This window comes from Zonotrichia leucophrys, chromosome 27 (genome assembly GCF_028769735.1).
Source record: "Zonotrichia leucophrys gambelii isolate GWCS_2022_RI chromosome 27, RI_Zleu_2.0, whole genome shotgun sequence".
Lineage (NCBI taxonomy): Eukaryota > Metazoa > Chordata > Aves > Passeriformes > Passerellidae > Zonotrichia > Zonotrichia leucophrys.
The window spans coordinates 3,422,612-3,446,415 of NC_088196.1; the positions used below are offsets into that span (position 1 = coordinate 3,422,612).

The window sequence follows — 23,804 nt, forward strand, 5'->3', positions numbered from 1 at the left end:
ACTCTGGTGTTGTCCCCAAACATCCAGCACTGAACCCCCTTGCTGGTTCTGGACTGTGCCCCATAATGACATCACAGATGCAGGGCTGACCCAGGCCCAGCATTCTGTGGTTGCCCCCAGGCCTTGCTTCCCTTCATCCCGGGTTATGCTGGCTCCTGGACCTGCCCTGTCTTGGTGGAGCAGAGCCAGCCATGTGCTCGATGCCCTGGCAGCCCTTCAGGAATATTCCACTGCCCCAGATGTGGGCATCAACCCCTGCTGAAGTGCCTTGTGCCACCCAGGAGGGAGCTGAGGTACAGTCCAGCTCATGTCGGTGCTGTCACACACAGTGTCCCTGCTGCTTTGTCACTGACATTGTGCTAGGGAAGGTTTAGGCTGTATATTGGAAATGTTGGGATTTTTTTTCCCCGAATGGCCTGTTTAGCCCTGGCACAAACTGCCGAGGGCAGTAGTGGTGGATCCTCATCCCTGGAGGGGTTTAAAACAGGGCAGTAGTGGTGGATCCTCATCACTGGTGGTCTTGGCAATGCTGGGGATGGTTCTTTGAGGGCTTCTCCCCCGCAGCGTTCTGTGACTCAGCGCTCTCAATGTTCCTACAGTGCGCGAAGCGGTTCAGTGCCGGGAGCCCTGAAGGCACGAACGGCGACTTTTCTTTTTATTTTAATTTTTTCAAAATTTATTTTTAACATATCCGGCCTTCCCGGCTCGTCGCGGGGGAAACGCAACCGCCGCTCGGAGCCGCAGCGGGGCGGAGCACGGGAGGATTCTCCGGTTCTCCGGCCGCAGCAACCGCGGAACGCTCCCGGAACGCTCCCGGAGCCCCGCCCGGCGCCGCCGGGCCCCGTTCCGGTGCCGGGCCCCGTTCCGGTCCCGCCCCGCGGCTGCGCGGCCCGGAGCGAGCGGAGCGAGCGGCGATGGTGAGAGCGGGGCTGCGGGCCGGGACAGCGGCACCGGAACGGGGCTCGGTGCCCCCGGAGCTGGGGGAGCCCGGGGCGGCACCGAGCGGGGTCTGTGCCCGCAGGTGCCCGAGCTGGGGAAAGCCACGGTGCGGATCCGGCAGCCCGAGCGAGTGCGGGAGATCATCCAGGCTCTCCGGGAGCAGGGGGCGGCCAAGCTGCAGGTACCGGCCCCGCTGGGCATTCATCGCCCCTGCTTTGTCCATTGCTCTGCTGCCCCTTTCTCATCCCCCGGCTCCGCGGGCATCGCCCCTGCTCTGTCCTTTGCTCAGCCGCTCCTTCCTCATCCCTCGGTCCCGCTGGGCATCGCCCCTGCTCTGTCCTTTGCTCAGCCGCTCCTTCCTTGTCCCTTGGCCCCGGCTTCTCCCAGCTCTCGGGGCATCGTCCCTCTCTGTCCTTTGCTCAGCCGCTCCTTCCTTGTCCCCCGGCTCCGCTGGGCATCCATCGCCCCTGCTCTGTCCTTTGCTCTGCTGCCCTTTCCTTGCCCCCCGGCCCCGCTGGGCATCGCCCTTGCTCTGTCCTTTGCTCAGCTGCCCCTTCCTTGTCCCCCGGTCTCTGCCCGGCTTCTCCCGGCCCCACGGGGCAGCGCCTGCGGCTGGAGAAGGAGAAGCCCCCGAGGAGAGGGAGGGAGGAAGTTCGGGGCTGGTGGCTCCCTCCGGACGGAGCTTTTGGCTCTCGGTTGTGAAACATAAACTGTGCACCAGTCCCCAGCCCCCTGCTCCGCCCAGGCGGGGTGAAGCCGCTCTGCTCTTTGGTGCCGATAAGAGCTGCGGGGTTTGGGAGGGTGAGGACGGCGTCTGCCTCTGGATGGTAGGAGTGGCCACGGGAGGTTGGTGGTGCTGAGTTCTCACGGGTGCCAGCACCTTGGGCTCGCTCTGGCCAGTGGGTCACGCAGGGATTTGGTTTTTTCCCCTCTTGCAGGTCATTTCTGACTTTGACATGACGCTGAGCAGGTTTGGTTGCAATGGCAGGCGCTGCCCCACATCTCACAGTGAGTGGAAGCCGTTGTTTTCACTGTTGCTGGTTCTGTTTGGTTTCTATGTTTGTATTTGATGTGGCTCCTGTCGTCCCCTGTGCCAAGCCTGGCCACTCCATCCTGTCCTCCCCTATACGGGTCTGGTGCCACCTGCCCACTGCAGGAGCCAGGAGCCAGCTCCAGGGCTGGTGCCTTCACCTACTGCCCACGGGCACCGAGGCTGCTGCCAGGGGCTCAGAGTGGCAGCCAGGGGCTCAGAGTGGGGGTCAGGGGCTCAGAGTGGCCTTGGCACCCCACAGTGAGCCTGTGCTCAGGTCACAGTGTCACCACAGCTTGTACTGGGAAGAGCCAGCACTGAGACACAAGGGGGGTGCTGTAGAAATTCAGTTTATGATTCTGTGCTGCATAATTTTGTTTTCTTTGCAGATATCCTTGATACCAGCCGTGTTATCAGTGAGGATGGCAAGAAGAAGGTGGGTGCTGTGTGTGAGGCTTGGTGGCTGTTGTACCTGTCACTGGGAGGTCACACTGGCTGCTGTGGCTGCTCTCCCACCTGTGGTGGCTGCCAGGATGGAGTGAGAAAGTGTCCAGGCCGCATTTCAGCCAACTGTGACAGGAGAAGTTGAAAAGGGAACTCGAATTTGCATGTGCAGCTGTGAGTGTTTCAGTTTGATAAGAGGAAGAAGGGGAGGGTTGTTTGTACCTGCAGCATTTGGGGTGAGGTGAGGTGAGGTGAGGTGAGGGCCAGCCAGGCTGCTGAGAGTTCCAGGTATGCTCACTGACAAGGTTTTGGGTGTGTTTAGGAAGAGCAATGCTTTGGAGAACTGCAGAAATGCTAGTTTTGTTCAGTCTCTTCAGACCTGATGTTCCCTTTGTTCCTTTTCCCTCTGTGTGACGCTGCAGCTGAAGGATCTGCTCCACCATTACTATCCCATAGAAATAGATCCCAACCGGACCCTGGAAGAGAAACGTCCCCTCATGGTGGAGTGGTGAGTGCTGTCTGTGATCTTGACCTTGTCCTGACACCCTCTTGTCCCTGAGGACTTCAGGACATGGGGCTTGAACCATCCCTGGCCTTGGCAGTGGTCCCACAAGGTTTAATTGTTGTTTTTGCTGCTGAGGGCCTCTGCCTGGCAGCTCTGTCACTGCTGCCCTTCCCACACCAAATACAGGTGGACCAAGGCCCATGAGCTGCTGGTGCAGCAGAAGATCCACAAAAGTGACATTGCCGAGATCGTCAGAGAGTCAGAAGCAATGCTCAGGTACAGGCTGGGGGTTGTGGTGCTGAGCTTTGGGCATGGAGTGTGATGCTGAGGTGCAGGGTGGGGATGTGATGCTGAGGTTTGGGCACATGGGGATGTGATGCTGAGCTTTGGGCACATAGGGGTGTGATGGTACAGCCTGGGGGATGTGGGCATCTTGGACACCTTGGCTGCCCACAACCCTTCTCTCCTGCCCTTGTAGCTTTGCTCACTGCTCTCCAGCCCTGTGAGCCGTGCCAGCCTCCCTTGCTCTCTCCCTGAGGCTGAGTTCTGACAAAGTCAGACCACCAGACACAGCCTGAGCTCACTGCTTGGCTGCAGGCTGCTCCTTTCCTGCTCTGAAAGCACTGCCCCTCTCTTGGGCCTTGGCAAGGGGCAGCTGAGGGGCTGGTGCTGGGCACAGCTCCCCGTTTGCAGGGCAGGGTGCAGCTCCCTGCTGCCAGCAGAGCTGTGTTCTTTGCACTGCAGCTGCCAAGCCTTATGCAGGCCCTTGGCTCAGCAGCAGATCTCACAAAAATGTTGTGCTAGAACTCGCTGCTGAAGCTGATCTGGCAGCTGTGGCTCTAAGGCTGGCCCAGGGAGCTGGGCTCTGCCAGGTTGCTGCCAGCCTCAGGGAGGAGATGGCTTTTCATGAGCCAGGTTTTACGTGGAATTGTGTCCTGGCAGACTGGAGCAGCCACAGGTTGTTCTGCTCATCCTCCCAAGCAGTCTGCCCTGTTCACATCTCCTTTCCCATGGGTGTGTGTGGGCAGGCTGTGCCCTGTGCCCCTGCTGAGCAGCTGGTGTGCCCAGGAGGTGCCAGGCAAAGGGCTGCAGTGCTCCATGCTCCCACAAACACCCACCCAGCTGCAGCCCCCAGGGCTCTGGGGATCTGCACAGGGAAGCCACGGGTGTGCTGATGCCACAGAGATCTCCTGCTGCCTGCAGAGCTTCCCTGTGGGATTCTGCTTGGGCAGTGCTGGGCAGGAACAGGGCACCAGGTACCACTCTGTGAGCTGGTAACACAGCCCTGTGCAATGCACACTGCTGCTCCAGGGATGGCTTCGAGGAGTTCTTTGATCAGCTGCATAAGAACAAGATCCCCCTGTTCATCTTCTCTGCTGGGGTTGGGGATGTCCTGGAGGAGATCATCCGTCAGGCCAACGTCTTCTACCCCAATGTCAACGTGGTGTCCAACTACATGGCCTTCAGTGATGAGGTGAGTTCTTACCTGGCACCTGTGTGCTCACTGTGTGAGGAGAGTGGTGTGGTGTGATATTTTCTGGGTCCTCTGTTGGAGGGGGAAATGATGAATTTGACTCCATGTTCTTAGAAGGCCAAATTATAATATAATATAATATAATATAATATAATATAATATAATATAATATAATATAATATAATATAATATAATATAATATAATATAATATAATATATAATATACATTGCATTACATTGTATAATATTATATTATGTTAATTATACTATAATATATTATACTATATTATATTTATTATATTATAATATATTAAATGTTATAATAGATTACATTATAATATTTATAAATTATTTATACTTTATTATTTAAAATATTTATATAATTTATATATCACATAAATTATATTTATAATTTATAGATGTAATAAATTAATATAATAAATATATAAATAATTGATAAATACTATAAATAATATTAATTATTTATATTTTATAATTATATAAATTATAATTATAAAGTTATATTTTATTATATTTGTTATATTATGCTATAATAAAAGATATAGAGAAATCTATATCTACATCTATACTAAAGAATAGAGAAAGGATACTTACAGAAGGCTTAACAAGATATTAATTAAAATCTCGTGACTCTCTTTTCAGAGTCTGACACAGCCTGACTGTGGTTGGTCATTAAGTTAAAACAATTCAAAATTTGGATAAAAAAATCTTTAAACCACATTCTGAAGCAGCAAAACACAGGGGAAGCAGATGAGATAATATTGTTTTCCTTTTTCTCTGAGGCTTCTCAGCTTGCCAGGAGAAGAAATCCTGGCAAAGGGATTTCCAGAGAATATGAATGTGACAGTGTGGGGCTGGGGCTGAGGGCTGGGAGATGATTAACAGTGACACCATGGGGTTAAGAGCTGTCTGTCTGTCTGTCCCCTGTGCTCAGGGAATCCTCACACACTTCAAGGGGCCCCTCATCCACACCTACAACAAGAACAACAGCGTGCTGCAGGGCTCAGGGTACTTCCAGCAGCTGAGCACCAGGACCAGCATCATCCTGCTGGGGGACTCCATGGGTGACCTGACCATGGCAGACGGCGTTCCCAGCGTGGAGAACATCCTCAAGATTGGCTTTCTCAATGACAAGGTGGGTGAGAGGAGCAGTTTGGTGCTCCTAGGTGCCAGCAGGGAGGGGCAGGGGCTGCCCCAGTGAGTTGGGTGTGTGAGAGATTTGTACGAGCTCGTGTGGGTGTGCAGAGGAACCTGGGGGTGTCTGCTGTGTCTGGGAAATGCTCAGGGTATTATTCACCCCTTTTTGGTGATCCTGACCCTCAGCTGTTGTCCTGGCAGGTGGAAGAGAGGAGGAAGAAGTACCTGGACTCGTATGACATTGTGCTGGAGAGTGATGAGACCCTGGATGTGGTGAACGGGATCCTGCGGTACCTCCTGGCTGAGACATGAGCTGGGGGCTCTGTGCCAGCTCCAGCCACGCAGCAGGCACTGGGCAGGGATTGTCCTGCCCAGGACACAGCTGAGGGGCTGCTGGGGCTGCCTGGGCTCCATCCTGACCTCACCAAAGCCCTCGGGCAGCCCTGGAGCAGCAGAGGTGAGGTGGAGGAAGCTCCTCCTCTCCCTTTACCCCAGCTCTGCCTGGCCCTGCAGTTCCCCACCCTGACTGACTCTGCCCTGCTCAGGCTTCATCCCAGTGGGATTTCACCCCTCCACCTCCTGAGGCCACAACAAACCATTCCATGTTCCAGACAGAGATGTTCTGCACTGCTCATTCCGCCTTCATGAGGGTGGGATGGAGATAATTTACCATGGGCTGAGGACAGACCCAGTTTAGATGTGTCACTGTGTTCCTGGCTAAGAAAACAACTTTCTCTCTTTGTCCTGTTTTCTGTGGGCTTCAAAGCTCTGGGGCTGACTCTGGGCTGGTGTGGCCATCACATCACCCAGCCCCACATTCCCCATGCACACCAGCAGCTCTCTGGCCTCATATCTCAGCTCATCCATCCTTTTGGCACCAGTGCAGCTCTTATTGTGGGAATAAAACCTTTTCCAGCCGTCCCTGAAGGCCCCAGAGCTCGGCTGCTGCTGCTGCCCAAAGCCAGGAGTGAGTTTGTCTGCAGGGATCAGAGGAAGAAGGGTGGGAATGGTGGGGGGGAGAGGCCAATGGCAGAATTTTGAGTTTTAAACAACATTTTACCTGACTGTGTGTGTGTAATAAATTTCTGGGCTGATCCTGGGCTCTCAGAGCAGCAATAGGAAAAAAAGACCATTTTATTTCTGTGTAACCTCTGGTTATGTGGGACTTTGGGAAGAGCAGATTTGTTCTGTTTTGGAATAAAAACACAATTGGCTAAAGCTGGCTCACGGCTGGTTTGTAGCCAGCACTGAGGGGCTGGAGCTGCTCTGTTCCCTTGGCTGGCACTGGCAAACTGCTCCTCATCTCACCAGAGCCCCTCAACCCTCACTGGGTGTTGAAACTAAACCCCTGTTGGCTTTGGTGGAGGATCCAAGGTGGGAATTTTGGTTTTTCCTGCCAGAGCCCCTCAACCTTCACTGGGTGCTGAAACTAAACCCCTGTTGGCTTTGGTGGAGGATCCAAGGTGGGAATTTTGGTTTTTCCTGCCAGAGCCCCCCAACCTTCACTGGGTGCTGAAACTACTAAACCCCTGTTGGCTTTGGTGGAGGATCCCAGGTGGGAATTTTGGTTTTTTCTGCCAGAACCAGCGGATGTTGGAGCCTGGAATCCCCCTGGGTTAAGCCGGTCCCTGTGCCTGTACCCCAACACATGGGAATGGTTTCATCGTGGCAAAGTTACCAAACACAGTCAAACTCCTTGGAAACCTGGAGGAATGATTTATTTGGTGCAAGGCAGAGTCTGTTTGAGGGGTTCACTCTGCACAATGCTCCTGCATTCCTCCTGTCCCTGCCCAGGACAGACTGCAGAGGTTTTGGGAGCTGTGCTGGTCCCAGCAGCAGGACCTGAGCACCGTGACCTGCATTTGGGCATTGAAATTAAACAGCTCTGATGTGTCTCAGTCCCTGGGGAGGTGGGAGGGTGTGAAGGGGACAGTGCTGCTCCCTGAGGGCTGGGCAATGGGGGCTGTTCCCTTCTCCCAGCTGATGAGGGCTTTGCCAGGCCCCACAGTTGCAGATTTTGGGGACAGCAGATGCCTGCAGAGTTCACCCTGGGAACCTGAGCCCTCTTCAGCTTCCTGTCCCAGGGAGGATGGCAGCAGGGGCAGAGCAGAGAATGGGACAAAGCCTTTCCTTCCTTCTCTCTAAAGAATTTTAAATGTGTATATAAAAAATATCCAATTCCCAACCCTAAACTACAAAAAAGTGATGGAGATGAGGGGGATCCCCCCCTACAGCACAGCCAGGTGAGGGGCTGGAGCTGCACCTGCAGTCACTGGTGGGAGGTGAAGGGGCTTAGGGAGGGGACATCTTCTTGTCTGGATTTATTAGCTGGGGGCTGAGTTTTCCTGCTCAGGAGAAGACATCAAAATACCTTCAGTTAAAAAAAGGTGAAAATCAAAACCCAACTCCGTCCAGGATGGGATGGGGCAGGGGCAGATCCTGGGGAGGTGAAAATCAAACCCCAACCCCCTGCAGGATGGAGAGGGGCAGGGGCAGATCCTGGGGAGGTGAAAATCAAACCCCAACCCCCTGCAGGATGGAGAGGGGCAGATCCCAGGGTGGGAGAGCAGCCATGACATGGCAAGGGTGAGTCCTGTCTCCAGAACAGCAGGGGCTGCCCCTCAGAGCTCCTCGTGAATCTTCTCCTGGTCCTCATCCGACTTGAGCTTCAGCTCCTCGGGCGTGATCTTCCCGTCCTGGTTGCGGTCCTGGTTCTGGAACATGTCAGCAATGACTTTCTCCGGGTCAGAGCTGGGCATCAGGCGGCCTTTCCCCTCTGCCACCTGGCTCTTGATGAAGGTGGAGAACTGCAGAGGGGAAAGGGAACAGATGCTGCTGGTTGGTTCTGCACAGCCCATGCCAAGGACAGGGAGCAGAGGCTGCTCTTGGGGACACAGCCCACACCCACCAGCAATGGTTTTTACTGGGGTGTTCCTCCTGCACAGCCCTGCAGGCTCCCAAGTGCCCCTCAAGTGCTGCTGCCCAGGGTGGGCTCCCCTGTGCCCCCCTTTCCTCCTGCACCCACTCACCTCTTCAGCAGGGATCTCCCCGTCCTTGTTGAGGTCCATCTGCTCGTACAGGTTGGCTGGTGGCTCCCCGTGCCAGATGAAGAGGTAGCCCTCAGGAACGCCCTCCTCCATGGAGATCAGCTCCACCTCGAAGCGCAGCACGGCGCTGCCAGGCACGCCTCGGGCTGGAAACACAGCACAGGCAAAGCCCTGAGCCCCACAGCCCCGGCAGGATGGATGGAGCCCAGCCCAGCAAGGCTGGACCACCCAGTTTGCTTTGCACACATCTCTCCTGTCGCAGACATCTTTTATGGAAAATCCTTTCCTTAGGATTTTTCCTCCTGAGAAGCTGAGAGGCCTCAGGAGCAAAATGTAAACAATGATTATCTGCTGCTGTGGAATGCAACAGGTGCATCTGGGATTGGTCTCATGTTGGTTGTTTCTAATTAATGGCCAATCACAGTCTGCACACACTCTCTGTCCGAGACACAAGCCTTTGTTATCATTCTTTCTTACTGTATTCTTAGCTAGCCTTCTGATAAAATCCTTTCTTCTTTAACATAGTTTTAATATAATATATATCGTAAAATAATAAATCAAGCCTTCTGAAACATGGAGTCAGATCCTCATCTCTTCCCCCATCCTCAGACCCCTGTGAACACGGTCACACTGCCCTACCTCCGCTCTCCCCGTGGCCCAGGTGTGGGGGCACGATGAGCACCCTCCTCTCCCCTGCACACATGTCCAGCAGGCCACTGTTGAGCCCCTCAATCACCTTGCTGGCCCCCAGGGTCACTTCCTGGGGCTTCTCATAGTCATGGCTGCAGGAGGCACAGAGGAAAGAGGTGAGAAAAGCCTTGAAATCCCAACTCTTCCATCCCAGAATCCCACATCCTCCTCCATCCTGGCGTGCCATGAAGTTCCACCCTCTCCATGCCACAGCCACGTCCATCCCTCTGTGTCCCCTTGAACTCTCCTGCTGTCCATCTCCCTGTATCCCTTGAACCCTTCTGTCCATCCCTCTGTGTCCCTTCAACCCTTCTTCTGTCCATCCCTCTGCATCCATTGAACCCTTCTGTCCATCCCTCTGTGTCCCTTGAACCTTCCTGCTGTCCATCCCTCTGTGTCCCTTGAACCCTTCTGTCCATCCCTGTGTCCCTTGAACCATTCTTGTGTCCATCCCTCTGTGTCCCTTGAACCCTTCTGTCCATCCCTCTGTGTCCCTTGAACCATTCTTGTGTCCATCCCTGTGTCCCTTGACCCCTCCTGTTCCCCTGCAGTCAATCTGCCTGTCCCAGCTCCCGGTGCCTGTCACCCCCAGCCCAGTGCCAGCCAGGGTTTGTCCCCAGCAAGGACAGGGATGCTCGGGGGGCACGCACGAGGAGAAGAGCCGGGTGCCATCCAGCAGGGAGCAGTTATAGTGGTAGCGCACGAAGTCGCGGTGGCGGCTGGTGACATTGCAGCCCTCGGGCCGGAACACGGTCTCGATCTCCACCGGGTCCGCGGGGTTGTGGAAATCGATGATGTGAACGTCAAAGATGAGCACGGCTGAGCCGGGAATTTTATCCCCTGGAAGAGGAGGATGAGGAGAGATGCTGCAGCCTTTCCCTGCCTCTTCCCACACCCCCTTTTCACTGACATATTTTATGAAAAATCCTTTTCTCCTGAGAAGCTGAGAGGCCTCAGAAATGAAATGTAAACAATAATAATCTGCTGCTGTGCAATGCAACAGGTGCATCTTTGATTGGTCTCATGTGGTTGTTTTTAATTAATGGCCAATCCCAGTCCAGCTGTCTCGGACTCTCTGGTCTGTCACAAGATTTTATTATAATTTCTTTCTATTTCTTCTGATTAAATCCTTTGTTCTTTTCTTTTAGTATAGTTTTCATACTTCATTTTCTTTTAATATAATACATATTATAAGATAATAAATCAGCCTTCTGAAACATGGAGTCAAGATTCTCATCTCTTCCCTCATCCTGGGACCTCTGTGATCACCACCACAGCCCTTGATGTGCCCTCAGAGCACACCAGAACCCACACCTGCCCCTCAGAGGCCTCTGCCCCTTTACCTGCACCGTTCTCCCCGTAGGCCAGGTGTGGGGGGATGACCACTCGCCGGTGCTCCCCAATGCAGACACCCTGCAGCCCCTGATCCATGCCAGGGATGATGTAGCCCTTGCCAATGTAGGTGTTGTAGGTCTGATTGCGGGAGTAACTGCAGAGAGAGAACCCCCAGACTATCAATCCATCAATGCCCACAGCACCATCAATCCTCAGCCCCTACACCCCAACCCAGCCTCTCCTGCTTGCCCAGGAACCAAACTTTGCTCCAAAAGATGCAATAAACAGATATTGGGTTTCTTAGCCTATTTCATGCCCATTGTCCCCTTGCTGAGGTCGCTCAGCATGACAGTCCAACGCACTCTGCCCATCTTTTTATACTAAAACCTGTGTGTACAATATTTACCATAACTTCCCAATACCTATCACCTATGTTAGACAGAGAGCTTCTACTCTAAACCAATCCCAAAGTGCCAACATCACAGCAGAAGATGGAGGCCCAAAAGAAGAAGGAGAAAGGCTGGACATGCCCAGATTCCTCCATCTTTCCCCCCTGAACCCCCATTCTAAATACCCCAAAAATCTATTTTTCCACCCTGTGATAAATTCACTAGCATTCTACTTAAACTTTCATGGCTTGTAATTCTTCATATAAGGTTGGTAATTGTTTTTTTTTTCCCAAGGGCTAAATCAAAGGCACAGAGGTCTTGGGCTCTGTGCAAAGGTCTCTGAGCCCCCTGGGCAGGGGCTGGAGCCCTACAGGGCAGCCAGAGGAATTTCTTGGGTTCTGACATCCCCTCTCCAGCTGTTCCTTGCAGCCAGGAGAGGAAATCAGGGGCTCTCCCTACAGGGGAACTTCCTCCCACACCTGGAGCCAAAGAGGGTCCCATCCATGAGTGTCCTATCCCATGCCTGGAGTCAAAGACTGTCCCATTCATGAGTGTCCCATCCACGAGTGTCCCCTCCCTCCCACACCTGGAGTCAAAGAGGGTCCCATCCATCCATGAGTGTCCCATCCCACATCTGGAGTCAAAGATTGTCCCATCCATGAGTGTCCCATCCATGAGTGTCCCCTCTCTCCCACACCTGGAGTCAAAGAGGGTCCCATCCATGAGTGTCCCGTTGTAGTGGTAGCGGACAAAGTCCCCGGTCACAGCCCGGCGCTTGCAGGTCTCTGGCACCTCCAGGTGCTCCAGGAAGACGCCATCCTTGGGGTTGTGGAAATCCACCAGCAGCACGCTGAACACCAGCGACGCCTGCGGCGGGATCACGGTCCCTGGGAGAGGAAACAGCTCAGCCTGAAGGAGGGTCCTGCACCAGGGGGCTCTGCTCAGGGCTGGCAGCATGGGGGGGGTGCCTGGCTCACCGTAGCCCTTCTCCCCATAGGCCAGGAACGGGGGGATGATGATGCTCCTCTTCTCCCCAGCGCACATCCCCAGCAGCCCCTGGTCCATGCCCTTGATCAGCCACCCCGTGCCCACGTAGGTGTCATAGGTGCTGCCCTTGCTGTAGCTGGTGGTGGAGAATGAGGATGAGGATGGTTTTGAGGCCACAGCAGCAGCCCCAGGCAGAGCAGTGCTGTGCCAGAGGCTGCTTTGGGGGGTCATGGAGCTGCACCAGCCCTGCTGGAGAGCAGGACAGAGTGAGGCTGCTCCCACTGTGTGCCCAGGCTGCTGTCCCTGCTGTCCCTGGGTCCCAGCCACCCCTAATGGCCCAGTGTCAGGCAGAGGGTGCATCCCAGGTGCCCTGAGGCCAGGGGACATCCCAGTGGCCATACCTGGAGTCGAAGGGGGTCCCATCCAGCAGGGTGCCGTTGTAGTGGTACCGCACAAAGTCCGAGTTCTCCACGGTGCGGTTGCAGCGCTCGGGTTTGGACAGGGTGGTGATCTGCAGCTTGTCATTCTTGTTCCAGATGTCCAGCATGACCACATCAAAGTACAGGGTGGCATCTGGGGGGATCAGCCCCGCTAAAGGGGCAGCAGCAAGGACAGAGCACCTTGAGTGGAGCCAACACTGAGCCCAGGCCAGCCATGGGCTCTGCCCCCAAAGCCTCCCCTGAAGCCACTGCTGGAGACCCAGCACAGCCCAGCAGGAGCAGGACCCCTCATTCCCAGGGGAATGTCATATTTTCTGGAAAAATCCCTTCACCAGGATTTCTTCTCCTGGGAAGCTGAGAAGCCTCAGAGAAAAAGGAAAACAATATTATCTCATGTGCTTCTCCTGTGTTTTGCTGCTTTGGAATGTGGTTTATACAACATGTGAGTTGTTTTAACTTAATGACCAACTACAGTCAAGCTGTGTTGGGACTCTGAAAAGAGAGTCACGAGTTTTTAATCAATATCTTGTTAAGCCTTCTGTCTGTATCCTTTCTCTATTATTTAACATAGTATAATATAATGGAATGGAATGGAATGGAATGGAATGGAATGGAATGGAATGTAATATAATATAATATAATATAATATAATATAATATAATATAATATAATATAATATAATATATATTATATAATAGATATGGTATAATATGATATAATATATACCATATCACATCACATCATACCATATCATAATAAATTGACCTTCTAAGAACATGGAGTCAGATCCATCATTTCCTTCCTGCCATGGCAAACACCACACCAGGGAAGCCCCACTTCAGCACCACTCTCTGGCCATGGAGCCACCCTTACTTGGGCCCCATCTCCCAGGGGACCTCTGGAGCCCTGTCCCTGTCCCTGGGGGTTTTTCTCCCCGAGCCCCCCGTGCCAGGGCCCCTTACCCACGCCGATGCTGCCGTAGCCCAGGTGGGGTGGCACGATGAGGTGGCGCCGCTCGTTGACGCACATGCCCTGCAGCCCCCGGTCCATGCCCGTGATCAGCCGCCCGACGCCCACCACACCGGCCACCGTGGCCCCTCTGTCGTAGCTGGGGCAAAGGGACAGAGCTGTCAAAGCTGAGAAAAGGGATGGAGCTCCCAAAGCTGCCAGTGCGGGTCTCACATCACTGTCTATGTGGCAGGCAGGGCCCATAGGCAAAAATGTGGATGCTGGAGGGCTCAATCCCATGCTGCTGGTCAGGATTTCAGCCCCAGAAGCCATCCATATCCTCCCCAGATCTCAGCCACTGAGCTGGGATGGAGGCTGGCAGCTCTGCTGCTTCCAAATCATTTTGTACCTGGCACATCAGAGCTTTACACAGTGATGAGGAAAGATGACGTCCCGGCCTCATTTTTAAACTGCAAATTTGTTTTTATTTTTAAACCTTAATATACTCCAAGAAACTACTGGGGCAGCAGATGTCCTCCAGACAGAGAATTCTGTTTAGCAGTGAGGCTCCCACAGCAGTTAATTTGTTCCCCATTGATGCTCACAAGAAAGATAAGACGCATCAAACTGTGTCTTATCACATCAAACTGTGAACCCCTTTTGCTTTCCAGAGCTCCAAAACAACACCTGCCTGGGAAATTTTGATTGCTATATGGCTTCAGTTATTCCTGTGTGCCCAGTGCTCCTTCCTGCACATGGTGCTGCAAACCAGGGGCTGCCCCAACCTCGATTCCCAGCCAGCACAAGCAGAGCAGGGGGCCAAGGAGCTCTGAGGCCAGCAGAGCAAATTCTCTGGGATAATGAAGGGTTTTGCTGCTGCCACGTCTCAAAATGCTTCAAGCATTTCCCTGCCTGTGCAGCACATGCACATACGTGTTCCTGCGTGCACAGCGTGCCAATTAGGGCCAAATTAGCACAGCTCTGTGGATTGAGGGGGCGCAGGCTCCCCGAAGGGCTGGGAGCTCCTGTGGGATCAGTTTGGGGGCTGCAGCCTGGGCTGGGGTTCGCTTCAGGCTGACACATGTGCAGGCTCCTGAGTCACCCCATCACCCACCAAACCCCTCCTCGGTTCCAAGCCGGGCGTTGTCTCTGCGCTGGGGCTGGGGGAGGCATGCGGGGTCTCCAGGCTGCCTGCCCAGCCCGGAACGCGGGTTGGGGGCTGGGGGAGGCATGCAGGGTCCCGCAGCTGCCCCCCGCATGCAGCCGCCGCGGAGCCGCGGGCGATACCTGGAGTCAAACTTTTTGCCATCTTTAAAGGTCCCATTGTAGTGGTAGCGAATGAAATCCCCCATCTGCGCCTCCCGCAGGCAGATTTTGGGGATATAGTATCTGTCTATCACCACGTCTTCCAAAGGGCCGGGGTCGCCCAGCGCCGGGGCGCCCAGGACGGCCAGGAGGAGGAGGAGGAGGAGGAGGAGGCAGCAGCGGCTGCCCGGGGCCATGGCCATGGCGCTGGGGCTGAGGCGGCGGAAGGGAAGGGAAGGAGGAGGGCGGGGGGTTCAGGACGCCCCTTTCTCTTTCCCGTGCCTTCCCCTCCGCCCGCCCAGCCCAGCCCGGCCCGCCTGGAATTTCTGTAGACGTGTCCGGGCCCCGCCGCGCTCCCCCCGCCGCGCCGGGAGCTGACACCGCGGCACGGAGCGATCCACGCCGGAGGGGTCATTCTGTTCCCCTCCTTTGTTTTTCCTCTTCGTTTCCCCCCCCCCTCCTTTATTTATTTCTCTTCTTCCTCCTTTCCCTCTTTTTTTGCTCTCCTATTTTTTTCCTCCTCCCTCTCATTATTTCGTTATTTACTCTCTCTCTCTTTTTTTCTTTTCCTTTTTTCCTTTCCTCCTCTGTGTGGCTGCAGGCCCAGCCCGGCCCTGCCCGTCCTGGCTCCAGGTCCTAGCGCTGCTGTGCCTCCTCCTCCTCCTCCTCTTCTTCCTCCTGCCCATGCCAGCTCATTGCACCCAGCCCAAGATGCTGCTGCTCAGTCCCAGCAGCTCGGGGGAGTAAATAAAAGGAATTAAGTGTTTTAATAACGAGTTTGCTGCCGGCAGAGCCTTTACTCAGAAACATGAAATTCTCCCAGCAGTCCTTCCCAGACAAACCGAGCTTCAAACTCTCACAGAGGCGTTGCCCACACATCCCTGCTCCCCCAAATCCATCGGCAAGAAGCAGGACCCGTACCAAGAGCCTCTGGTGAGTGCCAGGTGGGAAATGCAACAGGCTGTGAACCCAAAAGCAAATCCCAGCCCAGCTCCTCTGAAGTTCAGTGCTAACAGTGACAACAGCAGCTCCAGCCAAGCACCATCAGCTCCCCCAGCTCAGCTCCAGGGGGGTTTGCAGCCCCCCAGCCACCCCACACCGGGGCGAGCACCCTCAGCACGGCTCGCAGCAGCCTGGGGGGACACGTGGCTCCCCCGATGGCGCTGGGACACGGCCTCACTGTGCCCATTGAGTGCTGACAGGGCCGGTGGCACCACAGCCGCACCCTCTGCTCCGCAGGGAGAAACCTCAGCACTGTCCTGGCTGCTGCCCCGCGCAGTGACATCCCTCAGTGCCACCGTCCAGCCAGCGACAAAGCGCTGGGTTTGGGCCGGGGCCACTGCGGCCGTGCCGAGGCCTGGCACGGGCCAGCTCTGGGGCCGGGATCTGGCACGGCACAGGGCGTGCGGCCTCGGGCTTGGCACGGGCCAGCGGCGGGGACACCTCTGGCCACCGCCGGCCTGGAGAGCCTGCCCGCGCATGGTGCTGCTCTGCGCATCCCCCGCGCATCTCCTGCGCAGCCCCCGCGGGGCCGGCGGAGCCGCACTAAGACCCTGCGCGCCCGCCACGCACCGCCCATCCCCGCTGCTGCCCGCCCCCTGCGCGGGGCCCGGCGTGGAGCGCCGCGCTGCGCGGACAGTGCGCGGGCAGTGGGCGGGGAGGTGCGCGGGGCCCGGCGTGGAGCGTGGAGCGGTGCGCGGGGCGGTGCGCGGGGCTGTGCGCGGGCGGTGCGCGGTACGGTGAGCGGAGTGGCGGGGCGGTGCGCGGTGCGCGGGGCACTGCGCGGGTAGTACGAGGGGCGGTGCGCGGGCGGTGCGCGGGCAGTGCGCGGCAGCAGGGATGGGCGGCCCGGTGCCGGTACCGGTGCCGGTAGCGCGGGCACTGCCGGTGTTGCTGCTGGCGGCGGGGCTGTGCGCGGCGCAGTACGAGCAGTACAGCGTGCGCGGCTTCCCCGCGGCCGCGCTGGAGCCGCTGCAGAGCGCCTACGAGCGGGCGCTGGAGCAGTACGCGGACGCGCAGTGGGCGGAGAGCGCTCGGGGGCTGGAGGCCAGCCTGCGGCTGCACCGGCTGCTGCGGGACAGCGAGGCGCATTGCCACCGCCGCTGCGCCGGGGAGCCCCCTCCTGCCGGGGAGGGCCCGGCCGGGGAGCGGGAGTGGGAGCGGGAGCTGCGGCTCTTCGGGCGGCTGCTGCTCCGGGCCGGCTGCCTGCGAGCCTGCAAGCGGGAGCTGCCCGTGTTCCAGCTGCGCTACCCGCCGGCGCAGACCCTGCGCGACTTCCAGCGCCGCCAGCCCTACCAGTACCTGCACTACGCGCTCTTCAAGGTGAGGCAGTGCAAATGGAAGGGGGAAGGGGTGGGGGTTCCTGCTTCTCTGTCCTGCACCACTGATTTTTCCACTCCATGATACCCCCCTGATTGGGCACACACACTCTTCCCGGGTCTCATCCTGTGCCCCTCATTCTGTATGTCCTCTTTGACACCCCCATTCTGCATCCCCTATCCTGTGCCCCCCATCCTACACTGTCAGCCTCTGATCTGCCCACCCTGAACCCCACTCCCGTCTATCTGTGCCCCACTCCATCCTGCACCCTGCTGTCAGGTGCTTCCCCTTTCCTTCCCTCCCCATCTGGCATCCCCCAGCAGCTCCTCCATGCTGCCCCTGGGCCGTGGCACGTCAGCATCATCTGGGACACATCAGGCAGGGCGACTGGGGGGCCCCTGTGCTTGTGTCCCTCTGTCCCACCTTGTGTTGCCCTGGTGGCCCAAGGTCTCCCTGGACAGGCAGGGGGCACACAGGGGCTGCCCCGGCCTGAGGGGCCTGGGCTGGAGGGTGCAGTGCCTCTGTGAGTGTGGTGGGACACGTGTCTGGATGCTCTGTAAGAAAGAAGGAGTTGCTCAGCTTCACAGTGCAGACGTGGAGGGAGGTTTTGGGGAGGGAGGTTTCATCAGGCACCCCCTGAGGTGGCCATGTGCTGGCCAGAGTGGCTCTGGCAGGGGACAGTGCTCTGCTCCCTGGCACCTTCCACTGCTGGTGCTGTTTTAGCACTCAGCACTGCAGCCCCACTCACCTGGCAGTGGTGAGGGACTGCCTGGCTTCATCCTTAATGCCTTTTCCTCTTGCTGCTCTGGCCCAAACCCATTTCATGGATGGGTCGTTTAAACCACCCTCCCTCCCTGCTCCTCTGAGCTGCAACCTGAGCCCATAAAGCAGCAGGGGCAGCAGCCAGCTCTGATGGCAGTGCTGGAGAGGGGTGGATGTGTGGGTCAAACCCACAGCACGTGGATCCTCCTCACACCACGTGGATCCTCCTCACACCACGTGGATCACTCCTGGCTGGATATGGGAGCCCATGGGAGGCTGAGCTGCCCCTGTGCCCAAAATGGGCACAGCCAGGAGGTTGGCATGGCTGGAGTTACCTGCAGTGTCCATGCTCCCATATCCTGTCTGTCCATCCCCACCAGAGGGTGATTGTGCACTGTGGGTTCAGGGGTGCTCCCCACGAGGATCACCCCTCTGTCCTGCAGCCCAGGGCTCTGGCTGGGTGCCGAGGCCCCCTTGGCTGCACTGTGGGTTCAGGCTGCCCTCCAGAAGGTCTCTGCACCTCCCTCCACAGTCAAACAAGATCGAGAAAGCCGTGTCTGCTGCCCACACCTTCCTGCAGAAGAACCCCAAGCATGAGATGACCTTGAGGTACCTGAACTACTACAGGACCATGCTGGATGTGGATGAGTACCTGGTGGACCTGGAAGCTCAGCCCTATGAGGTGAGGAGGGGATGGGGCTGGGGCAGGGCTCAGAGGGGCTCAGAGGGGCTCCCCAGGGCTCGAAGCCCACCTGGTGCTGCCAAGCCCCGAGGGGAGCAGCTCTCCCTCACTGAGCTGGGGTCCTTGCAGCCGATATTCGTGCGGGCAGTGAAGCTGTACAACAGTGGGGATTTCAGGAGCAGTGCAGCCGACATGGAGCAGGCTCTGGCTGAGTACTACAAGGCCTACGAGGATTGTCTGGCCGGCTGTGAGGGCGCCTACGAGCTCCAGGAGTTCAAGGATTTCTACCCTGCCATTGCAGGTAGTGGGGGGCTGGGGGATGGCAGATTTGGGGAGAAAATCAGGGGCTGCAACACCCAACATCTCTCCCTCCCAGACCACTTTGTGAGCGTGCTGCAGTGCAAGGTGGACTGCGAGACCGAGCTCACCCCCAACGTGGGCGGCTACTTCGTGGAGAAATTCGTGGCCACCATGTACCACTACCTGCAATTCGCTTACTACAAGCGTGAGTGCCGCTGGGAGCGGAGGCTGTGCTGTGTGCCCTGTCAGGGGTGTCCCCCCGTGTCAGCTTATTGGAATTAGATACCAATATAGCCAGTGGAACGTGCCTGGGCTCATCTGGCCCTTGCTGCTTGACCAGAGGTGGCAGCTGTGGTGGTTTCACCCCACAGACACCTTTGGCTGGCTGGATGCTGCAGCAAAAGTGAGGGTGCCACCTCAGGGGTCTCTTCCCTGACTGATCCATTCCCAGGATGGAGCTGCCGCACGTTGGGTACCAATATATTGGAATTAAATACCAATATAGCTGGATGGGACGTGCCTGGGCTCATCTGGCCCTTGCTGCTTGACCAGAGGTGGCAGCTGTGGTGGTTTCACCTCAGAGACACCTTTGGCTGGCTGGATGTTGCAGCTGGTGCTTGGGACACGTCCAAGCATGCAGGAGCTCCGGTTTACCTCTGGTGGAAAGGCTTCAAGGCAAGGTGAAGGAAAGGAGTTGGTTCTGCTAGAGGATTTCAATCCAGAGCTTTATTCCTGGCACATAGGCCTCTGAATCCAGCACCAGCTCCAACAGAACAAGAACCGCATGGTTGCTGTGTCTTTTAACCCCAGGGAGAGGGGCAGGGAAGGGGTAGGGGTCCCACCAACCATGTAAGGGGGGGAAGTCTCAGGGGACAAATGACACCTGGATAGCCCAATGTCCCCAGGGCTGAGAGGCATCTTTTGAACCTCACCAATCACACAATGCCCTTTCTGGAATGCCAAGATTGACGGACAGCACTCAGCAGGGGCAAGGGAGGGGAAGGGAGAGGGTGTTGGCACACCTGGGGAAAGACCCAGGATGACTGAGACAGGCTGTTCCATCCCACCACAACATCAGCTGGCTCTGCTCCCCGCAGTGAACGACGTGCAGGATGCGGTGCGCAGCGTCGCCAGCTACATGCTCTTCGACCCGGGGGACACGGTGATGCAGCAGAACCTGGTCTATTACCGCTTCCACCGCGAGCGCTGGCGCCTGCGCGAGGAAGACTTCGAGCCGCGGCCGGTGAGGACCCCCCAGCCCCCCGTGGTGTGGCCCTGCATGCCCAGCGAGGGTCTGACCCAGCCCCTCTCCCCTGGGCGCCCAGGAAGCCGTGAGGTACCACAACCAGACGGCGGCTCAGAAGAAGATGCTGGAGTTCGCCCGGCAGTACCTGCAGGATGATGATGATGAGGTACCTGGTGTGGGGTGCAGGGTGGTGGGTGTGGGGTGTGACCCCCCCAAAGCAGCCCTGGAGCAGACTGCAGGTGGGGATGCCGAGCTCCTCTGCCTCCTCCTGTGCTGCAGATGGAGGTGGATGGTGCTGAGGGGCCCGAGGTGCTGGAGCTGCCCTCTGATGGCGAGTTCGAGGGTGAAGGTGACTACGAGGAGGGATTCTTCTCAGAGTGGTGGCAGGAACCCAAGACCAAAGGAGACAAAGACGAGCAAGGTCTGGGGGTCATGCTATAGGGTGGGGGGTCTGCTGCTCACACCCCTGGTGCCACCAAACTCTCCTTGTTTGCAGAGATCCTATGATGAGCCGGGTGAAGGGGGAGCCAGCACCAGCTGAGCTGGACGGTGGTGGCTCTGCGATGCCATCTTGGGGACATCGGGCTCCTCCCAGCCACCGGTAGAAACTCAGACTCATGGGGAGGGGCCAGTCCTGCCCAGCATCCTGCAGCAGGGCTGCCTTTGCCACCGGGATGTCTGCTGGCACAGCCCAGTTCCCATCAGAGGAACACCAGCAGCCCTGAACATCCCTGCCTGCCCAGGAGCCTGGGCCACCCCTGTCCCCGGTGCCCCAGGAGTCCTGAACCAGCAGTGATGCCCCACAGCATGGGGATGGATTTCTGTGTCCCTCAGCTGCTCCCCAGGAGCTGTGGGTGATGCACCAGGATCCACCCCTGTGTTGTCCTGAGGGGCTTGGGGGGCTACCCCTACTTTGGGAGCAATGCACAATGCTGGAGCTGCTCCTGCCCCTTCCTGAGGCTCCTGCTCCTGTTCCTCCAGCCTCCCAGGCAATCTGCCAGCCCCCCTTGGACTCCCCAGCCTGGTGCTACAGGGGGCTCCTGGTGTGTCACCTCCCTGTGTCACCACAGGGTGAGGCTGTGGCACCCATGCCCTGCCTGTGCCTTGAATTTTTGCCACACCAGCCCTCCCTAGCCTTAAGCTCCGTTAATTTAAGATTTCCCCTCTTGCACAGTTGCTCTTTTTATATATTTACTGGTGCTGAACTTTTAATAAAACCCAGACTGGTCTTTTCAAGGCTGCCTCCACCTTCCATGTGCTGGGATCCAGGAGCTCAGGGTAGGAGAGGCTCTGCTGTGGGAGAGGAAGGGATGAGTTCAGGCCTGGATGTCCCCACAGATGACCTGGGGGAACTTGTGGGGACCCATGGAGGCCATGACAGCAGCCAGGCTCCTGTGAGGCTCTGGGTTCCATGAGGGGCACCCCAAAAGGGATCCATGACCATTGAGGCTGTCAAGTGAGGTAGGAGGCGAGCTGCAGGGGGCTGGAGGGCAGCATGTCCTACTCCATATGGGTCTCTGGGGTGTGATGTCCATGAGTGATGGTTGTTTTGGGGTGTGATGTCCATGAGTGATGGTTGTTTTGGGGTGTGATATCCATGAGCTGATGGTTGTTTTGGGGTGTGATATCCATGAACTCATGGCTGTTTTGGGGTGTGATATCCATGAGCTGATGGTTGTTTTGGGGTGTGATGTCCATGAGTGATGGTTGCTTTGGGGTGTGATATCCATGAACTCATGGCTGTTTTGGGGTGTGATGTCCATGAGTGATGGTTGCTTTGGGGTGTGATGTCCATGAGTGATGGTTGCTTTGGGGTGTGATGTCCATGAACTCATGGCTGTTTTGGGGTGTGATATCCATGAACTCATGGCTGTTTTGGGGTGCAGCACTGTGACCCTGCTCCTTGGGGATGCTCCTGGATCAGAGGGTGCAGCCTGCATCCCTCCATGGAGGTGGGGGTGGCAGGGTGGGGTGCCCTCCTGTGTTTTGGGGGTCTCTGTTGGTGCCCACAAACCCGTGCCAGCCCTGGGCACGAGGCACAGGGCATTGTGGCTGCTCACTCCTCCCTGCCCTGTTCCCTCCCGCTCCGCATGGAAATTGGCTACGAGGACTGAAACTGAGAGGCTGAATCACGGCGTTGGCCCCGGGGGAGGGAAGGGATGGGAATGGAAGGAAGGGGTGGCAAGAGGCTGCCAGCACCCCACCCTGCCCTGCTGGAACCCCTGCTCAGCGGGGCTTTTGCAGCTCTGGCAGGGGCTGAGCCCCCAGACCCGCGGGCAGAGCTCAGGGCTGGGGGAGGCAGCGCTGGGAGGGGGCACCCGCTGCACCCTGCGCAGGGACAGGGCTGTCCTGTCACCTGGGAGGAGCTGCCTTTGTCACCGATGGGTCACAGCCGCCTCGGAGGGCAGTGCCAGCCCGTAGGGTGTGGCTGGAGGCACAAGCAGAGGATGAGCGGGAGCACAGCCCAGCAGCCAGGGGACAATGACCTGTGGATCTTCCCAACAGCTGGGCGAGGGTGGCACCGTGCCCACGGGGCCTCCGCCCTGCTCTGACACACTCCTGGGCACCGTGTCCCCTCCCAGCCCCGGCTCCTCCCTCCCGCTGATCTACGGGCACCAGGCAAAGCCGTGCGTTGCCCGGGGTCCCTGTCCCGCTGCCACCTGCAGCCGCTGGATGTGCATCCATCACTCCTGGCAGTGCCAGGCGGAAGCAGCAGCTCTGGCAGCGGCGGTGTGAGCTGGCAAGGGCAGTGACCTGAGCATGGCCACCGTCCTGTCCCTCATGGCCACCGTCCTGTTCCCCATGGTCACTGTCCCGTCCCCCATGGTCACCGTCCTGTCCCTCATGGCCACTGTCCTGTCCCCCGTGGCCACTGTCCTGTCCCCCATGGTCACTGTCTCGTCCCCTATGGTCACCGTCCTGTCCCTCATGGCCACCGTCCTGTCCCCCATGGTCACTGTCCCGTCCCCCATGGTCACTGTCTCGTCCCCCGTGGTCACCGTCCTGTCCCCCAGGGCCACCGTCCTGTCCCCAGGACACAGAGTGGAGCTGCAGGGCAGTGCCAGGGGTGCAGAGACGGGATGCACAGTGACTGTTGGGGGCATGGAGGTGGCATGCAGGGGATGCAGGGAAGGCAGGGGACGCAGGGGCACGGCTGCAGGAAGCTGGGTCACATCGTGGCACTTCCCTGGCACCCTCGACCTTGACCAAGAGGGGAGCACGAATGAGATTTCTGGCTGTGCCCGGCCATGCCATGCCATGTCGTGTGCCCATTTCCTCTCTCTCTGGCTGCGCTCCGGATCTCCCGCTCAGCGCACAGCCATGAATTCCCTTTTCCTTGCAGGGGCGGTGGAAGCGCTGTCTCTCACCTCCCTTCGGAGCTGAGAATCGAATCCCCGCCTGGCAGCGCTCGCTGCCAGACGTACCAGGGAACCGCGCAGGCAGCGGGGGGTGCAGGGTGCTCTCTCCTCATCCTCACCGGGGCACAATCCTCCTGCTCCCCACACCTGGGGGTCCTGAGGTGGGCTGGGACGTATCCAATGGATGACTCGGGCACTGGGTGACGGCGGCTTCGCCCGGGACGCGGCGGCAGCACCCGGCTGGACCGGTCCGGCGGGGACGGGGCTGACGCAGCGCCAGCAGCCCCGAGCCCTTCCCGAGCGCCGATTCCACCGCCCCGCACTCCTGCCCCGTGGGGTCCCCGGTCGGCCCGGGGCTCCCCGCTCGGTCCCGGGGGTCCCCCCGAACCCCCGGCCCTGCTCATGGGCGGGTCCCGGCCCCACCTGGCCGCGCCCACTGACGTCA

General features: G+C 57.5%; 3 protein-coding genes across 3 annotated transcripts; 2 read left to right on the top strand and 1 right to left on the bottom strand.

Moving 5' to 3' along the window:
• Window positions 1–724: 724 nt before the first annotated feature.
• On the top strand, window positions 725–6,768 carry NT5C3B (5'-nucleotidase, cytosolic IIIB). The gene is made up of 9 exons (XM_064733638.1): window positions 725–917; window positions 1,022–1,120; window positions 1,878–1,947; window positions 2,359–2,405; window positions 2,836–2,921; window positions 3,105–3,194; window positions 4,230–4,392; window positions 5,348–5,548; window positions 5,752–6,768. The coding sequence occupies exons 1-9, from the start codon at window positions 915–917 to the stop codon at window positions 5,860–5,862; spliced, it is 870 nt and encodes a 289-aa protein (XP_064589708.1). The 5' UTR covers window positions 725–914; the 3' UTR covers window positions 5,863–6,768.
• Window positions 6,769–6,976: 208 nt separating this feature from the next.
• FKBP10 (FKBP prolyl isomerase 10) lies at window positions 6,977–15,028 on the bottom strand. Its single transcript, XM_064733637.1, has 10 exons — window positions 14,674–15,028; window positions 13,401–13,546; window positions 12,400–12,589; window positions 11,989–12,134; window positions 11,709–11,898; window positions 10,631–10,776; window positions 9,938–10,127; window positions 9,237–9,379; window positions 8,580–8,743; window positions 6,977–8,357 (listed from the first exon to the last, which is right to left on the bottom strand). Exons 1-10 carry the CDS (start codon window positions 14,892–14,894, stop codon window positions 8,172–8,174), a joined length of 1,722 nt encoding a protein of 573 aa, XP_064589707.1. The 5' UTR covers window positions 14,895–15,028; the 3' UTR covers window positions 6,977–8,171.
• A 1,412-nt stretch (window positions 15,029–16,440) lies between these two features.
• P3H4 (prolyl 3-hydroxylase family member 4 (inactive)) lies at window positions 16,441–21,235 on the top strand. Its single transcript, XM_064733557.1, has 8 exons — window positions 16,441–17,013; window positions 18,305–18,454; window positions 18,584–18,755; window positions 18,831–18,959; window positions 19,852–19,997; window positions 20,080–20,166; window positions 20,280–20,421; window positions 20,497–21,235. The coding sequence occupies exons 1-8, from the start codon at window positions 16,531–16,533 to the stop codon at window positions 20,505–20,507; spliced, it is 1,320 nt and encodes a 439-aa protein (XP_064589627.1). The 5' UTR covers window positions 16,441–16,530; the 3' UTR covers window positions 20,508–21,235.
• Window positions 21,236–23,804: the final 2,569 nt, after the last annotated feature.

What these genes read in the sequence shown, in the direction of transcription:
- NT5C3B (XM_064733638.1), top strand. An exon ending in GTGAGGATGGCAAGAAGAAG is followed by an intron (nt 2,406 to 2,835) that starts GTGGGTGCTGTG and finishes GTGACGCTGCAG; the next exon opens with CTGAAGGATCTGCTCCACCA. An exon ending in ACATGGCCTTCAGTGATGAG is followed by an intron (nt 4,393 to 5,347) that starts GTGAGTTCTTAC and finishes CCCTGTGCTCAG; the next exon opens with GGAATCCTCACACACTTCAA.
- FKBP10 (XM_064733637.1), bottom strand. Translation starts at nt 14,894, where the DNA reads ATGGCCATGGCCCCGGGCAGCCGCTGCTGCCTCCTCCTCCTCCTCCTC. An exon ending in GGCAAAAAGTTTGACTCCAG is followed by an intron (nt 13,547 to 14,673) that starts GTATCGCCCGCG and finishes CCTTTGCCCCAG; the next exon opens with CTACGACAGAGGGGCCACGG. An exon ending in CTATGGGGAGAAGGGCTACG is followed by an intron (nt 11,899 to 11,988) that starts GTGAGCCAGGCA and finishes TTCCTCTCCCAG; the next exon opens with GGACCGTGATCCCGCCGCAG.
- P3H4 (XM_064733557.1), top strand. Translation starts at nt 16,531, where the DNA reads ATGGGCGGCCCGGTGCCGGTACCGGTGCCGGTAGCGCGGGCACTGCCG. An exon ending in AAGACTTCGAGCCGCGGCCG is followed by an intron (nt 19,998 to 20,079) that starts GTGAGGACCCCC and finishes CTGGGCGCCCAG; the next exon opens with GAAGCCGTGAGGTACCACAA. An exon ending in TGCAGGATGATGATGATGAG is followed by an intron (nt 20,167 to 20,279) that starts GTACCTGGTGTG and finishes CCTGTGCTGCAG; the next exon opens with ATGGAGGTGGATGGTGCTGA.